Genomic DNA, 18161 nt, shown 5'->3' on the forward strand with positions numbered 1-18161 from the left:
AGGCTTCTAGAATAAATGGTGCCTTAATTAGGTTAATTATACCTTTAGCCATCCATGTGCTCACTTTAGATGTACGGTTAGAGTCCATTACACAGTGTAGTTTCCCCAGTTTTCCATGTGGGAAAAATCTTGAACACCTGACGTGTGAAGTTTTCAATGGCTCAGTTGTCTTGCACAATATTTGTTAAATCCAGTGACTGTTTCCACTCCTTGAAAACCTGGTGCTCCTGGTGCCTCTCTGTTCAAGGCCTGCCTGACCCAGGCTGGCCAGTGACTCTGATTTCATGGACAAATGTATTTCATCAGAGGCATCTCTCTCCAGTGTCAACAGAAGGCTTGAGCAACATCTGGTGAATAGTAAAAGAGTCTCTCTGATGCTTGTGAAAAGTGGTACAAATTAGCATTCTCCAGCCTGCTGCTGCTTTTCTGTCTAAATACTATTTTACAGGTAAAGTTTCTGCTGAGAAACAGTGGGATTTTCTCAGTAGCTGCCTAAATCATGTCATAGTCTTTGGTTTACACTGAGTAACTGCTTGAGACAGAAGCTGCATCTGTATGTGTGGTGTCACTGTTCCCAAATGATGAATGTCCCCAAGTTTCTAACAACTTCCCTTCCTGTGCTCTGGCTGGCCTCCCTGCAATTTGCATTTATGCAGAGTGTTTTACATGATCTCTTTTGCTCTTTGCAGCTCACTAGAGAGTCTCTTTCTTCAGGAGCTTAAAAATTCTCCCAGAATGGAAATCAGTAGAGAAGTCGTTTGTACGTAACTAGGCATGTCAGGAAGTAATCTCAGTGTTTTCCTAATGTTAAGAATGTTCCCACATTCCTCTCCCTAAGACACACATCCCATTTTTCCAGACTATTATCTCAGTCCCATTGGCAGCACAAGCTGTTCAGGATAATGGAGATGCTCCTGGTGTCTTCATTGGCCTCTGTGTAGAGAAGATGACTTAGTATTTTTCATTAGCATAAATCTTTACTGTGAACACATGAAGCTCTGCAAGTGAAACATCTAGTAGAAAAGTCTTTCCCAAAGTTATTGTCTCTACAAAGCATTATTTTAATGCTTTGTGTCTAAGAATTTGATTATACCTGTCACTAACATTAATGGGAATTGGTTGCCCAAGGGTCTTTTAAGCAAAAGATATGCATCCAAGGTGGTTTTATATAATTGGTGATGAGCTTTGCAGCTTCTCCCACCTGTTGGTTCTTTCCTCACGGGACCAGTTTGTTATGGGAGATGATTTTTATGGATCCAAGTCTAGGTTCAGGGGAAGCCTGTAGCTGTAAAAGTCCCCTCTGTCACGCTGGTAAAATGACACAAACTTTACCCAAGTTTTTAGGAAAATCTTGATTTCCACGTTACTTCCAGTGAAGGTCTTGCTATGTAGCCAGCTGTCTGGTTGATATTTGGTATTTTGGGTCACATTCACACAGTCTCCAGGTCTACCCCCAGGTTTGTTGGAGCAGTGGAGCAGAGAATGTTCTCCCATCCCCACCACTGAGAAGGAACCTGCCCTCTACAGCTGCTTGCAGCCCCGGTTTAACAAGTATCACCTCTCTGTAGAAACTCCATCTGGGCACCCTAGCTAATGCACTTCATGTAAACTGTTTGTTCCACCACCCACAGTGAGCAATTCGCACAGAAGTTTCACCAGAGACCATAAAATTGCAAACCATAGGTCCAGATCTCGCCATCTGTCACAGTTCTGCATTCCTGCTTCCCAGACAACACAGTCTCCCACCGGGTTTAAAAGATCCCAAGCTTAAACTTGTTTGTTTGGGATTTTTCAAAAAACCTGGTGCTCAGAGGCACTGCAGAAATAAAAATGTGGTAACTATTATCATTTATTGCCCTCGCAATTCAGACAGGATTAAAGCTGTTCTAATGACAGGGAAGAAATGGTAATATTCCCCCTGACATTAAGTAGGCCTGAAGAAAGCTATGAGTACAATGGAATGGAAAAGTAATGTGAGAAGCAAAAATAAAAACCCTACAAGAAATGACTATGGCAAAGAACCACCAAGGGAGGCACTTAAGCCCACAAAAGCCAGCACTCTCAGATGTCAAAAGATCTTGTCATTCTGCACCTAACTCAGCCCTTGCTGAGGTGTTAAATGGGGTTTCAGAACCATTTGTGCTTTCACAGACCTTAGGTGAATACAATATACAACCAGGTAGCACAAGACGGTTGTGCTCTAGAGGCTTACCCCTTACATGCCGAGTGTAATTTGCTGGGTTTGTACCTTTGCTGCTCCTCTTTTCAGAAGACTTTAATGGCTCCAGTGACTGCAGAAAAGAAAGCACTTCTGGAACAGAGATGGCACATGTAGGTTTTGGAGTATCCACCTTGCTAGCTTAGCAGATACCTGTAATGGAGCCTTGAAAATTCATAGAAAACATGAATGTTTTGTAAGTAATGTGTCAGACAGCTGCTGGGTTTAAGTACTGCTTCCCACTTCAAGCCCCCAAGGACAAGATGCTCTGTCCTTTATGTGAGAGGTTTTGTTTGAAGAAGACTGCTTTGTCCTGGGTAAGTGCAAATTCTTCCTTGCTCGCCCAGACCAGTATTTCTCTGGAGATGTGAGCTTGGTGGTGCTTTTCCCACACAAGTACCCTGTGCTTTTTGTTTGCTGCTTTTTATTTTTAAATGAGCAGGGAGTCAATAATGTCAGAAAAGCCAACTGTAGCTTACCATGAGAGGGAAACATCCTCTGTGCCCTCTGACAGCCTGCATCAGCCAGCCTCCCTCCTAGACTGGGAGATATTTTAAGGTAGAGCACACATAAAATATCATCACTACTGAAAAGATCAATCAGGTTAGGGAAAAGTCTCCTGGCTCTCCATTTAAGTCCCTCCTTATCCTTTGTTTTATTTTCTGTGGTGAGCCAGCCGTATCGTTTCTCTCCTCTCTGCTGGGAAGGTAATTCTCTACTCCAAGGTGGCTATTCAGTGTCTTGTTTTATTGCTATTTAACATGTATACATTACAGTACCTCACAGAGGCCTCGTAGCATTGTGCCAGGCATCCTGTAAACACATGCAGAGTGACAGTTGCGTCTATAGCAGGTACCCATGTGTGGGGGATAACAGGATAAGTGTAATTCTGAGCCAATTAGAATTAATAATAATGCCCACATATCCTACGTAGGTGTATGGGATATGGCATATCCCTATGTTTCTTTGAAGGCAACACACCCCTGTTGTTTAAAAAAGGGGTTGTTTAGGGGTTTTTCTTGTCAATTTAAAAAATCACTATCAGTAAAGGGAGTCAGTGTTTAAGGAAATATAAAAGTCTCATTTCATCTGTATCCAAAGCAGCGATTAAAAGCTGAGCACACCAGGACAGTGCTCAATCTGACTTTACAGAGTTTAACACCTACTTTTCCTGGCTGCAGCTGACTGTGTAGGCTGAAGAGCATTAGGGGACTGACACCTGAGACCAAGAAACCTTGCACCTGAGTTCAGATATATGCCCAGGAATTGTTTGGGACCATGGAAGGAGCATTACAGAGCGTGTGCATGCATGTGTGTGAGTTTTGTCAAGTTCTTTGGCTGCTTTGAATAGAAAAAGGTGGAGTGTTAATAAATGAAGTTGTTAATTTCCAGTCTGTTATCAAGAAAGCCTTAAAATTAGTTGTGTTAGTTCAGTGGTGGGCGAGGATAAGGTTTCATGCACTGTAGCACAAAACAGTTAATTGGAAATTTAGAGGCAGGAGTGGAAAAACAATAGAGACAGGGAGAAGGAAGAAGGGATTATAGTGCTCACCTCTGACTGCATGGGGAGAAGCAGACTTGGGGCATGATAAGACCACATCATTTCTGATGAGAGAACGTTGGTGTATAGTTGTCCAGGCGCTGTGATCCAAACCGCTGTGTGTGACTTGTCATTCTCAAACAGGCATATGCTTTCAGTGTGTGTCATGTATCTTGCTAGTGAAAGCTCAGTGTCTGGGAAGGGAAATGTTTAAAGCCACCGTGAGAACTGTTAGAAGGAGCTTTGTATACAGGTCAGACCTCAGCACTTTCAAACGTTGGCTGAGATCCCAAAGCAGGCACAGAAAATACCATGTGTAGACCCAGGACTGGAGTAGGTCTGCCAGGCCACCCGGTCTCCTGCTGTCACTGGTCCCTGGATGAGACCTCCCTCCTCAGACCTGCTCTTTAAGTACAGCTGTTCTGACTGCCCATCTTGCTGATAAACACATTGTCACGTCTCTGCATGGAAATCACCACGTTGAAAGTTAGTCTGTCCTTCAGTCACCTGCTGAATCACAAAATTTGGTCCTGATGCTGTAATTTACAGTATGGAATCCAGTGGCCCAAAAACCTGTAATGCTGTATATTACAAATGGCCAAAGCCTCACAAGGTAGGATTGTGATGGAAAATGAAAACATGTTGAGCTGATGGGGCAGGGAGAGAGGCTGAAACAGAGCTGCAGCTAAAAACAGTCTTGATTGCTACCTTCATTACAAACCTGGAAGAAGGAGTAAATATATCGTAACTGAACTCCATGCCTGGAGCAGACTTCAGAGAAGAGCTAACAGAGACGTTATTATGAGCAGGAATTAATCCTAAAAATCCCCAGAAACAACACAGCTGAGAAAATTTACCAAAATACTCTTTTCTCACTTGGAGGCAACAACACAAGTCTCAGGAATGCCACAGGGAACACATCAGAGAAGGAGATATCGATTTGGTTTCCAAACTGGCACATCTGCAAAAGTACAGACCAGAGAAAGTTTGGGAGTGTCTATGCACATGTTTTATGAAGCAGGGAGACATGGGACCAAAATGGTAATTATTAGGATGAAGAATAATAAAGGAATTGTTGAGGTAGACATTAACACCCTCCTTTCCCAATGGAAGTAACATTAATGTTGAACTAACTTTTCCAGGGAAAGTCCATAGCCTGGTTTTTGCATTCTGACCTACAACCAGTTTCAAGACAGGCACTTACGACATCCTCATCAGAACCTGAGGCTTGCACTGAAGACAGTCACAGGCTTTAATGTCTATGAACAGATATAATGTATTAGGGAAAGAAAAGAAGCTACTGAAGACAAAATGTATTTCATCTGCAGTGAGCTCTTCTTTATGTGACACATTTACTTTCTGCTACTGCTTATCTTCCCCCTTCCCACTGCTCACTCCCCTCTTTTTACTCTGTTTTAATAATTCAGCTTCTACAGCCCAGAATTAAGTGTGCTGAACTAAGAGCAGTGTGCTATGTACTGTATTAACATGCTGTGGTTTTGGTGCTTTGTTCTTTTCCTCCGTTGTTGTTCATGCTCCCCAGCAGAAAGCTACACTGTGATACTGCACCTAGTTTTGCTAGTATAGCACTATCTGCAGAAGAACCAATATAATACAAAAGGCCATCTAATAAAGCAGTAAAAAGCAAAAATCGGTTCAACCCTCATCCCTTGCCTCCTCGGATAATATCACTGTCACTTTTTCATTTGTAGTAATCTTGCTTTAATATTTATGACTATGCTTCAGACACGGAGAGTTCAATGAGGACAAAGGTTTTGCTTTCTACTTCATTGTGGAAGGTTAGATGAGAGCCAGGACAGCTGGTCTTCCAGATCCCATGGGGCCCATAAGAACACCCACCTGCAGCTGGGGGCCCTATGAGGCATCACCCTTTCTTCTAGGGGAGCTGCAGGGGACCTCAAGGTGAGGGTTGTGAGCAGGAGGTAGTAGCTGGTTTTGTAGAGCTTCTGCTGCTGCAAGGCAACCCAGCACAGCCAGCATCTTCTGCTTGCTTTCTGGACACAGCATAAAGCCAGATGGCCCAGCAGACTTGCTGACAGTGTAAGACAGTTCTGGCACATGTGTCAATGTCAAACTGCTCAAAAGCCATGCAAGGTTCATGAGCCACAGGTGAGCCATCCCTAGGCTCCAGGAGCAGGAGATGTACTTTTCACTAACTAAATATGATGATTTTTAATGGCATAATGTGCCATAAAAGGATCTCAGAAGACTGTATCCCAACTGCATTTGCTTGCCATGGTTTGACAGATAACTGTACCCCAGAAATGAGCCAAACTGGCATGCAGGAAAAGAGAATGTTTTTTAAAAGACTCCCATTTTAAAAATGAGACAAGGTGGAAAATTCAGATCCTCTATTAGAGCTGAAAAATGCAGAATTATTTCCAGGCACCAAAGCCCTTCACCATGTCTTTTCTGTTTTAAAAAAGTTATGAAAGCAGGGGGTGCTGTGGAAAAGCTGTGGCTCTGGTATGGGACATTGGAGGGATGAAGGCAGCAGACAGCAAGACCCTTACGCAGCTTGAGAGCACGGCATTAGTGCTTTAGCTCAGAATATGGTCTTGTTTTGCGTCTGTGCAAACATGGTGCAAGAGAGTCTTTGACCCAAGGGACTGGAATAGGTGGGGCTCAGAGAAAGGCAATCACCTTCCTCCACCTCACAGACAAAGATCCAAGTCATGATTCGATAACAAACCTAGATGGCACTGGACCCATTTCCCCTGACACATAATCTGATCTGTTAGCCACAGAACCCTCATTAGCAAGTCTGTCCCTATTAGAATAATAACCTAATTCTAACCACAGAAGGAATGGGCTTTTGTGAAGTCTGAATGCTGCTTGAGATGGGCATCATGTCCTTTCCAGTGATGCCTCAGTTCCCTTTCAATGGGTTAGCCATCATTTGAAGGTTACCCAGAAAATACATCTGTCAACTGACATCTTATTTAAGGGGACATCCAAGTCCGTGGCCCCAGAAGTCCCAGGTCTCATCAGATACATACCCACGTCTCCTTTGGCTTCTTGTCCAGAACCTGTTAAAAGATGCTCGTGATCTCAGTGTATTTCACGTAGGGGATTTGCATCTAATTCCTGTTAAAATTGCCACCATTCCTCAGAAATAGTTTAAGTATTGACCGGAAACCCTTCAATATATTTAAGTCTTGATTTTATATAATTCAACATAATGTTAGTAATCCCAAAGTAACAGTATGTTTAAAAGCAAGCAACTAAAGTCTTGTCAAACATCTTGGTTTTCCTTCTTTCCTTTTTTCAACAAGCTTAGTGACCCCATTAAGACCTTTGATATTTGGATTTTCTCTTCTGTTTCATAGTCACACTGGATAAGAACTGCATTCGAAGACTGTAGTAGGAAAAGAAAAAGCAGTCTCAAGTTATGAAGTACACAAGTGGAAGATCTAGGATTTTCAACTGTTCCCTTTGACGGAGAGGTTAAAGCCAGCTTCCCATGGCCATATCTTCCACCACCATTAGAAGTGCACTTAAACGACTGAGAGTCCATGTTGTTAATTTTTGTTGACAAAATCACCGTGCTATTTCTGTTTCCTTAAACTCAGCAGCATGTGAGAAAAAAGTATCCCAAATCCAATTTGATCTTAAGGGAAACATCATTTGTCAGCCAGGCAAACTAAGACTTATTTGTCAGGCAGGCAAACTTAACTAAAAAAATTGAAGCTATCAGCATAAACAGTTATAAGCAGCTCTTCAGTCATAATTATTGTTTAAATACGAGGGAAGGAAAGCAAATCTTAATGTAAAAATCAGCACTACTTTCCAGCTTCCAAGATGGTTAGAGCAGCAGTGAAGGAAAATGATGGAAGGGAGCACACTTCTGTGTCTTTTATATGTTAGAAAGAGAAACATATATTTCTTGTGATATCACATCAGCCTGATTTGCAGTTGATCAACTATATGGGACATATCTGCTGTCAGCTAAATACATGCGTGGAGCAATGGGGGAGTGTTGAATTTGTTTGGCTTTCCCCTGTTAGAAAAATCTGTGGGAACATGCTGTTGTTGGGATGTGCTGAAGAGATGCGCTCTGGCACCTACGCCACGCTGGAGAACTGTGAGGACAAACATTTGGGAGGAAAGCTGGGCTGATCCTAATTGAAGCAGACACTATCGCTCTTTCATTGAAATTCCACCAGCTTCGCCAACCTGATGTCAGGTTCTCCATCACCGTGTGAGGGTTGCCTCCAGGCAGGGCATGCTAAAAATAAGTTACGCATGCACATCCCCCTTGCTCTTTCCCACATGTGCACACATACACTCCAAGCGAGCAAAGAAAAGCTCCGCTCTTGTCAATGAGTATGTTTTGCTGCGATTGACGGTTTTGGTTTTGTGTCCCAGGAGGTTTGGGCAGATGAAGTAGGTGCCACACTGATACTGGGGCTGCTGGCATTGCAGGGCTAGTCTTTAATAGCTTACAGAGGACGGTAGACTGAGCTGACTATTTTATTACACGCAAAGTTTGGCAATTTTTAAAAGGCATTTATTAATTTGATTACTGGAGTAAGTGCTGTGTGTGCTGGATTGGGTTGCTTCAAAGATTTGTTCTTATCTTGAAGTCTACATTTCCAAATTGCACTTTTCTTTCCCTGCCTGCTTGGGTTATGAAGAATAGTTTGCTTAAAATCCTCACAACATCTGCAGCTCAACATTGTAGGAATGGCTTTCCTGGAGAGGGTACCGTGTCTTCCCTCCTAGGTGCATCTCAGATATGATATCCTCCAGGGTTGGGAAGGCCTCTGAGATCTGGCAGGGACCATCTGGGTTTTTTGTCTCGTTCTGCATCAGAGAATGAGTCGTTTGTGGGCAACATCTGGAGATATTTCGTTTAATCAGGTTTTTTACTGCTCTTAATGGCTTTGGGTATTAACACTATCTCTGCTACTTCTGTTCTCTGACAGAAGCATGCAGCAGTTGAGTCTCCCAAGAGTCAACTAAACCATATTATCGGCTCCCTCCAGGGATAGCTGGGTGAAACTTAATAGTCCATGAGATCCAAAAAGTCAGTAGGAATGATGTAATATCCCTTTCTAGTCTTAAACCCAGTGAAATGGTGAAAATTCTGCTTCTAAAGGAAATGGCAGATGAGCAGTTGCCAGGACCTCCTACCAGGCTGCTTCTCCAGCTGTGTCCATTGGGAGCAGTTCCCTTTTTGCAGTATGGTTTGCAGATTCTCAGCAGAGTTGCACCATTTTCACTCCTGGAGACCAAACCTTCATTCCCATCCCTCTGTGCAGCCCATCCTCCTCCCTCAAATGCCAAGACTGTTTCAGCACCTCTTTGTGGTGACCATTTCTGAGAGAAACTTTTTGGTTTCCTTTCTGCTTTTACCAAAATCCAAATGAGATATCTGTTATCTCTGGCATCTGCCTTTCACATGGATCAGATCAAACCTGCAGTTCCAAAATATCTCTGGCCCTCCTAAATGCAGAAATCAGTGCATCAATTCTCTGTGTCTGGTTGAGAGCTTTAGCCAAAAAAAGTCTACCAGGAATTTTTATAGACTTGAAACATCTCAATTCTTCTTTCCTATTCTGCAGAGAAAATGTTCAATTTAAAGTTGAGGGCATGTATTTTTCTTTTTCTTGGAAGCATTTGCAAGGGTGGCCAGAGCTGCCTCTCTTCAGCTGCCAAGCAGGTGTCCTATCCTGCGTGTGCTTTCAATAAAATTAGTGTTTCCTCTCTCTGATTTAGTGCTTTACCTTTAATATTTCTGTATGAAAAGAGAAACTTGAGGTAAATTGCAGAACTAGAAATCCTAGAGTCTGGGGATTTTAAGCATGAGTGAAGTATGTGTGCTTTTTCCTCATCTGAATTCAAGGACACACCACCACCACAATGGCTACCTTTCCACAGAAGGAGAGGGGAGGCCTTCTCCTGCTTCCTCTACCACATCAGTCACTTTTTAACTAACATACAAAGCTATTTTGATTTTCGCTGTGAGTTAGAACTGGTTTTAGAACAGTCTGAGAAGCTCTCACCTCACCTGGCTGCAACAGGCGCTGTGGAGTTGGGTCCAAAGAACAGATGATTGTTGCTGGGTTGTCTTTCCAGCATAACCAGGTGACAATTGAGTTAATGCATCTGGTTTTGCCTAATTTTGTTTGTGGAATGGCACTAGGGAGCCTCAGTGAGAGATCCTATGCCTGGGGAAGGAGGGATATGGGATGTCTGTGGTGCCTAGTGCAGCACACACTGGGAATGTCCCATCCAGAAGTCCCAGCCTGATCAATTATACAAGACTGATCAGGGTGAATATGGTAGTAGTTGCCATAGTTATCAATCATTATGAACTATATTTTCCAAGGGCTTGTTTAGAGGAAAACTTTTCTGTAATTAATTACAAATTCATTGTAAGATAATAGCATAGTTACAGCCCAGAATAAATGTTCTCTGTCCTTCTTTCCCTTTGAGCAAACCAGAGGCCAAGAATAGCACATGCAAACTATCACAAATGTCTGCATTTACATCCAAGTAAACACTCTGCACTCGTGCTCACATCCTTGGATATGCAAACATTTGTGCTGTTGCATTTCACCCAGCTTCCCACCTGCAGGAATGAGCTTCAGAGGCTGAACTGTCCAAATTCAACTGCTATAGAGCTAATTACCAGATTGACTGCAACTCTTCTGCAGGAAAAGCCAGGCTGTGGCCATCTAGCTGTTAACAGGTAGTTGGCACAAGCCTTGCAAAGTGGGATGTTATCACGAGCCAACTAATCAGAAGAGTTCAACTTCTTGGACATTCCATTCCAGCATGATCTTTATCCCTTTTATGTTTCTTAATCTTTTTAGAAAAGCATCAGTCAGAGGCTAGTGGCTACTGAGGAACAGATAAGCTCCCTCCCCACCGGAAGAACAAAAAGAGTTTAAAATATTTGCTTCCTCTAGTTAAGTTTTACAGTTCTTAATAGTATGTTATTAGGAAGTTGCAGAGCAATCAAATGAGAACGCAATTGTTAATAAATTTGTTTTTAAAAAAATCAAAGCAAATATAAGGGAATTCCAGTGATCTCTTAGTGTATTAAATAAATGGCAAGTAACTTCTTTTTACTTTTGCTGGGTAAATTCATTTGGAACATTTGTAATTTAAAATAGTCCTGAGATTTAAGTAATTTTGCAGCCACTGCTTTTACATTATGCTGAGTTCAGTCCCAGAAAGGTGGCTGCAGTTATCACTCCTTTCATTGACATAACAGTTTCTTTGTCGTTCTTTGGGTGACGACCCTCAGCAAGGCTTTTTTTTTTGCAAATTATCTCCCTTGTCCATGGCCCCTCTTAGTCTGAAAGTATAAAGCAAGCTAGGGGTCTTTCTAAACTTACTAATGATAAAGACTGTTCGTTCGCTCAGTCGTCTTTGGTGCAGTCTGTTTCAGATGTTGGATTGATGAGTGTCTCAGAACAGTGTAGGAGGGCTGCCTGAGCATGACTGAGCCACAGAGTTAAAAAAAAAAATCTAAAAAATAATAGATTCATTTCAAATAGAAAACTGAAGGAAGCCATGGCTTGCCTAAAACAAAACAGAACAAGACAGCTAAGTTTATTGTCTGGATTATTAATTGTACTGGATTGTTCAGCTGCCCTGAGAATGTCACTTTAATCATTCAGTGAGTCTGAAGCCTGGGTCTCCAGAGATCATGTTCTGATCTCTCACATATGGTGTATCGCACTGTTCATTAGACCCACTGGTCCAGTCACATGGAAATGATGTTCAGACTATTTCTATCTGTATCTGCTACTTTTCTTCCTGAATGTGTCAGTCTCATGATGAGGGCAGTGACTCCAGCTGATACAGACACAATTGCTGATTGCAAACAGACACTGGCATGAAAATAAAGATAAGAGGGTTTTATTTCTGTCAGGGTTTGGGCTTTGCAAGAAGCCCCTGCCCTGAGAAATACAAATTCTGCTGGGGAAGGAGGGTGCTGAGGTATGTGAGATCATGGATGCTGAGCAGTGAAAAGAGGATGGGTGAGTCTGGGGACAAACTGCTGGGCTGGGCTGCCCAAAACCTGGGCTTAACTCCAAGAGGAAGGAAAAATTCTCACCAGTGTCATGAGATTCAGTTCTCAGCTCTCGACACTCTGTGCCATTTCAAAAATCTGGCTGCTTCATTTTGGTGGTGAGATGGGAGCAGGGACTTGCTTTACACAGTGGGAAGAAGGATTTCTTGCTCTTCCCTCTGAATATTTGATGCTAGCAGTAGATGTGAGAAACAAGGTAATCTTATCCAGGATGGCTGTAAGCCAGTCGGGGATGACTTCTGGTCCCCACTGGAGGGACAGAGCTTGGGTGGAACCCAGCTAAGGATGCACTAAGCTCATGTTTAGGAGCCTGTCTCCAGCCACACATGCAGAAGGTTCAGTACTGGCGGCTACCAGCAGAAACCAGGTCAAGGGATTCCCAAGCAGCACAGAGTGCTTGCCAGGGGACCCCAAAATGTCACATCCACTTCTCACCCTGCACTCCGTTGAGGGGGGGCTGTCGAGTGATGTGTGAAGTGTTGAGTCAGTATAAATGTCACAGCCAAAGGTCTTCAGAGTCGGAGTGACAACAGGAAGAGACACTAGTGCCAGGAGTTCTGACACAGGGAAAATGCTGTCACTGCCACCACCTCCGGCTTGGAGATATATTGATGGTAACTTGGGATGTGCCATAAACAGGGGTGATATTAAATGAGTCTGACTGTCTCAGGGGCTAAGTTTTACAACCCAAAGTGTGAACTCTCTCTGCGTCACTGAGTTCCTGAGGCATTTTTCCAGCAGCTCCCACAATCTCATTAGAGCGCTCTCCCGAGAAGGGCTCTGACCCGAGAGAGCCTTCCCTGTGCAGCACAGCGCCAGCTGCTGAGATCAGACACAAATATCTGCCAGAGAACCCAGCGAGCACTCCTCATGGAGACTTCCCAGGCCACCACCACTGCCTCACTGACCCCACAGCCTTTCCCCCCATGGCTTTGTGAGGAAACCAGAAATTGCCATGCAGGTGTCCCCAGGTACCAACACACCCCTGGTGTCAGAGGCTTTGATCTCAGTGCCAGCAGCTCATGCCCCAGGACAAACCTCCCTGCAGCTGTGCTATGATTGCACTGAACCTAGGTGAACCATTGCTGAGATGTCCTCTCAGCATGGTCGCAGCTTCTGAGGTCAAACCCATGGTTTCCTCCTGGAGTCATTAGCTGCAAAGGGCTGTGCTGTCATGAAAATGCTTTCCTTCTGCTCCTCGAATGGAGCCCCTTGACTCTGGGGCTGCAATAGCAAGCTCTAACTGCAGCCTTTATTCCCATAATGAAACAGCTGCACAGGCCAGACAGCTGCCATCCCAAGGAAACAGGGCTTGGTGAGCCACCATGCTTTACTGTTGAGGGGTTCCCTTGTTCAGATAACACATTTTATCCCAGAAGCAGCAAAATCTTGAGCAGAGCCCCGGGAATGCTGAATTCACTCTTCTGTGTCGCTTCTGGCTATCAAAGGTAAATCAGGTCTGTGGAGATCAAGGGCAGAGCACACTCTGGCCACAAGCCCTGTTCTTCACAGGTCGCATTCACCAATCCCCAGGCCTTAGGGAAAATGATCCAGAGAGCCTGCAGCTTATCTCAGGGAAAAGGTGTATTTTGGTGACTTCCCTGAGAAACCTCCTTGTTCTTCTGCCCTCACGACCTTTCTCTCTGCTCCTCCAGTCTGCTCACAGTTCTCCAAGGGCGTCTACGCTATCTTTGGATTTTACGAGAGGAGGACCGTCAACATGCTCACGTCTTTCTGCGGGGCTCTTCATGTCTGCTTCATAACGCCAAGCTTCCCCGTTGAAACATCCAACCAGTTTGTTCTCCAGCTTCGCCCAGAGCTCCAGGATGCCCTCATCAGTGTCATCGAGCACTACAGCTGGCAGAAGTTTGTGTACATTTATGATGCTGACCGGGGTAAGTCACAAGTACATGGGAAGGGTTACCAGGTAATTAAACATAGCAGTCTAGATGAAGTCTTTGCTTCAAGAAGTCCTCTTAGTGTGGGCTGCTGGAGGCTGAGAAGGTGGCTAAAGGAAGGGTCACCCTATGCCTTCCCTGTTCTCAATTCCTTTTCTAAATATCCATTATGGCTGAAGGTGAGCATTGATCTAAATGAAGCGTTAGCCTGACCCAGTATGTCTCTGTTCATAGGTCAGGTCTGAACCCATCCACATGCGGGAAATATTTAATGTGTAAGCAATTTGAGTTTCAAATGGGGAGATTGTTTATACTGAATAGGTCCCATACTGAATAGGTCTGTTGAATTCAAGGCCACCGAGTCCCACGTTTATGAATGTGAACCTACAGCTGCTGAGGTCTCACCTGAGCCCACATTCAGTAGTGATACGTGTGTGTGTGTTTCTGGCAGGTAGCTTGGAAAACTCCAAGTTTCCTGTGTTAGTGTGTGTTAGGTGTCTATGTAAAATAACAAAAGCCTTTGTTGGGTTCTTGGAAGATATTATCTGACTTTCTAAACCATGAACAGGGCTAGTGAGCTCATTACTCTGTGATTCAGTTTCCCTAGCTCTCAGATGCCTTTAAAGCTCTAGGTTGAGAGGCTGAGAGCAAAATGGACTTGTGGAGGTCATTGCAGAGGTAAGGGTGATTCACAGCTCTGTCCTGGAAGTTATCATTAGCCCTTGCAGGGGCAGGATGACCTTAAGAGACAAGGAGAAGGTATAAAAGCATCCCACCCTGCTTTCTGTTGTCACGAGGCATGAGCACACTGAATATCCAAAAAGGACTGCGGTAGGCAGGATTGTCTAGCAGGACTCCAGAGCAGTGCTGACTATGTGTATCTCCTCTGGAATGCTGTGCATGTAATTTAGGCAAGATCCTTTTAAAAATAATGAAGTTTTCTGATGAGATGGTGCTGAGAGAGACAGGGATGCTGAATATGATTGTGTATTGTGATGGCTGAGGGTGTCCGTAACCCTAGAAGTATACAGCCTAAACAGATCAAAGAGGAGAAGGGAATTATGGCCCAGAGAAATCAAGTGATTTGGGTAGTGACAGGCAAGAAGACAGGGATTACAGCTCTTATCTGAATCCCACAGCAGGGCCTGATCAACGAAACTGATCTGCCGATTACAAAGGAAAACTAGGCCTGGAATCATCCTACTTTCCTGTGCTAGGACAGAAAAAGCAGGAGTCATTAATTCTAGCCCAGCTGTGTTTGGGTTAGATGCTAGACTACTAGCTGCTCTCTGTAGTTCTGCTGCGCTCTTGCGATGCTGTATCCAGCCTGGCTTGAGGCAGCTACGCAGGCTGTCAGAGGGATGTAAAGATGCCTTTGCACAACTAAAGCCTGGTTCTCCCTCTGCTGTCCTCTTCCCCCTCTCTTCCCATCATAGGGTTGTCAGTCCTACAGAAAGTGCTGGACACTGCAGCTGAGAAGAACTGGCAGGTGACGGCTGTCAACATCCTGACGACAACAGAAGAGGGCTACCGCATGCTCTTCCAGGAGCTGGAGAAGAAGAAGGAAAGGCTGGTGGTGGTGGACTGTGAATCTGAGCGGCTGAACATCATCCTTAGCAAGGTTGTGTTGGTGCAGATCTTCTGGGAGGGGTCTTGTATGCAGGATGGGAAGGGTTGTTTTTCCTGGAGAAGTTCTCCCTGTTCTTGTCTAATCCACGTGGCTCTTATTGGATGTGGTGTGTGTGCCTTGCAGCAGGCTGCCAAGCTTGCAGATATTTCTCCATTGTGTTATTGTGGAAACTGTAAAGCCATATAAATACTAGGAGCTGTCATGTATTCGTGCTGAGTGAGCTCTGCTGCTCCATTTTCCCTACTTGTTCGACTCCTCTGCTGAGACCTTTACACCCCCTTACTCCACGACGAGTTTGCTTTGTGCTAATTCCTCCAAGCAGCGTGCACAAGACGTGGCACTTCCTTATTCTGTTGAGTTTTTCTCTGGTTTTCCCACCTCCTGTGAGTTAGGGTGGAGGTGTGAATCTGCCAGACTCCTGGTCCTCCAACCTCCATGTGCTGCACCAAATTCTCACAACCAGTGCCAGCAGGACAGAGATGGAGAAGCTTTATGGTACATCTGTAGTGCCTTCAGGAGCACTGTCTCCAGATCGGGCTAGAGCTCACCATCCTCCCAGGGCATCCACACTGTAGCAGGATCTGATGCTTTCAGCTCCTCTCATGCCTTGCAGTGAGAGAGAAACATTCATTCACAGCCATGTCCTGGCTGTTTTGTCAGCTTATGGCCACAAGGCAGATGGGATATGCAATAGAGGACTCGGCAGCTAGGTTGTGTGTCTCGCCTTACTCATCCTCAAACTAGATAGGTCGCCCACTAGTGCAGACCCAAATTTTCCCCATACTCTTTTCTCTATACCTGCCTTAATGCTTTCCCTAGGTCCCTTCTGTGGACGGGAGACCAATGCAAGCCCGTGGACAGGTCTCAGTCCACACTTGTGTCCCCTCTTCAATTCCAGCCACAGTACATTTCCCTCTCACAACTACAGCCAAGGCTTTCCCCACAGCTGGGAATCTCATCCCACATGGCTTAGAAAGGGCCCCGCAGTGCCACGCAGCCAGTGCGCTGTGACTCCCGCTATCGTACTTCTCATAACCAGCTCACTCTTACCTCGTGCTTCACACGTCTCCTTGTCTAAGCTACCTGTCATCTCCCGTCTCACACTTCAGCTGCTCACTGTCTGGGGCAAGGACTGCCATTTCACCAGCTGCACGGCTCAGCAACGAGCACAATCCATCCTGGTTGGATGTCTCTGGGTGCTACTCTATTATATATAATAACGAAGCAGGTAGCAGGTTTTAACCTCAAAGTAAAGGTCATGCTCGTGAAGGAGAGACCAGATTATTCTGGAGGGTAAAGTCTTCTCTCTGACCGTGGAGTAGTTGCAGTTGAACAAGATTTTTGACAGGAACCAGGCAGTGAATTTGCCTTTTCTTCAGGCTTTCCTATAGGGTATATCAGATTTCTAGAGTTAATGAGACTGGGTTTTTTAAGCCTGGTTTTTCTAACAGAAAGTTAAGTTCTGTAGTCAAATACTATCCAGTTTTCCTAATAGGAACAGGAAAATAAGTCTTTCTTTGAAACTTCTTCACATAACTGGAGCAAGAGCTAAACTTAGATATAAGTAAAGCTATTTGCAAGAATACTAAAAATCCAGATCTTGCAATTATTTGTTTTGCAATGCCGTAAAAAACATCCATTCCCAGGGAAAAGAGGGACAATGTTGTGTTTTCCTACATTTAAAGACAGAGCAAATCTAACAGACGTCTATGCCTAGGAGGTAACACTCCTGTTAGGAATAGGGCTGTGAATAACTTTTTCAGACCTGTTTAGTCCATTTTCATCCTCATTTGCCTTCTTGTTCTGAGTCCAAAGAGATTTCTGAGAGCAGAGGTAGTTATCTCAGTGTAAGCAGGGGATGCCAGGTCTTTCACAACATGCAGATGGCCGGAGGGAGTCAAAGACAGTGTTCGGTTCATTATAATGTGAATCTGAGCTGGGACTTAAATTCGGGCTGGCAGCTGGTCTCAGCACCGCACCAGCAACCTCTGCGTGGATGTCACTGCTCTGTTTGTCCGGTCTCTCTGAGTGTCTGAGGTGTTCAAAGAGCTGCCTCAGCCTCTCAGGGATGTTTTAATGCATTTATCTTCTTCCCTGACAAGCCTGTCTCTGTTCTTTGGCGGCTGTGGATTTGTGCTCCCCAGTGAACAAGAAGAGCTGGGGATGGCTGTTTGGCATCAGTCCCTCACACATACATGCTGGTGCTTGCACACACTTTTAATTTCTTCTCCCCACTCAGTACACATAACACAAATAACCACTGCTGATTCCAGCAAGGAAGTCCTCATGTTGTGGAGACTGTAGCTGTAGGGGAGCCAGTGCTCAATGTGTTAATGATATGTGGGAAAATGACCTGATTTCTTTCTTGGAGATTTCTCTGTATCGTGTCTCAAGGGCATGATTTATCTTTGTCGAGGTAACTATCGTTTATGAGCCAGGCCTTGGTTCAGGGCAGGATATCCGCGGGGCTGTGCTGTGTAGCCTTAATGGGATAAGTAAGCGGTGGGTTGTATTCCATCAAAGCCCTGTATTGTTTCTTCCTTGTCTCTCATTAAAATGAATAACTGGAATATCTCCTTTGCCACTGTTTCACTCTGAGAGGATTTCTCTCTAATAGATGTCAAACTGGCCCATTAAGAAGTGGGTAATGAAACCTAGGTGGCCCAAGTGAGCTATCAGCATGCAGCCCAGCACAGCCTCTCACCACGTTCAGGCTAAGTGATAAATGCTATTATAACCTCAGCTTGCTACCGCCGTCCGGACACATTAGGACTGAGCAAGCATTTTAAAATAAATTAAGATCA

The 18161-nt window shown here is 44.5% G+C and overlaps 1 protein-coding gene across 1 annotated transcript in view; it reads left to right on the forward strand.

Annotated features, from left to right (window-relative positions):
- The window catches only part of GRIA1 (glutamate ionotropic receptor AMPA type subunit 1), a 128950-nt gene that overhangs the window by 48886 nt on the left and 61903 nt on the right, over nucleotides 1-18161 (forward strand). Inside the window, exons 3-4 of the mRNA XM_074838587.1 lie at nucleotides 13485-13724; nucleotides 15164-15348. Of these exons, the coding sequence (XP_074694688.1) occupies nucleotides 13485-13724; nucleotides 15164-15348 (425 nt within the window). The remainder of the gene's footprint in view (nucleotides 1-13484; nucleotides 13725-15163; nucleotides 15349-18161) is intronic.

The sequence above is a fragment of the Strix aluco genome, chromosome 13 (genome assembly GCF_031877795.1).
Source record: "Strix aluco isolate bStrAlu1 chromosome 13, bStrAlu1.hap1, whole genome shotgun sequence".
In the NCBI taxonomy this organism is placed as follows: domain Eukaryota; kingdom Metazoa; phylum Chordata; class Aves; order Strigiformes; family Strigidae; genus Strix; species Strix aluco.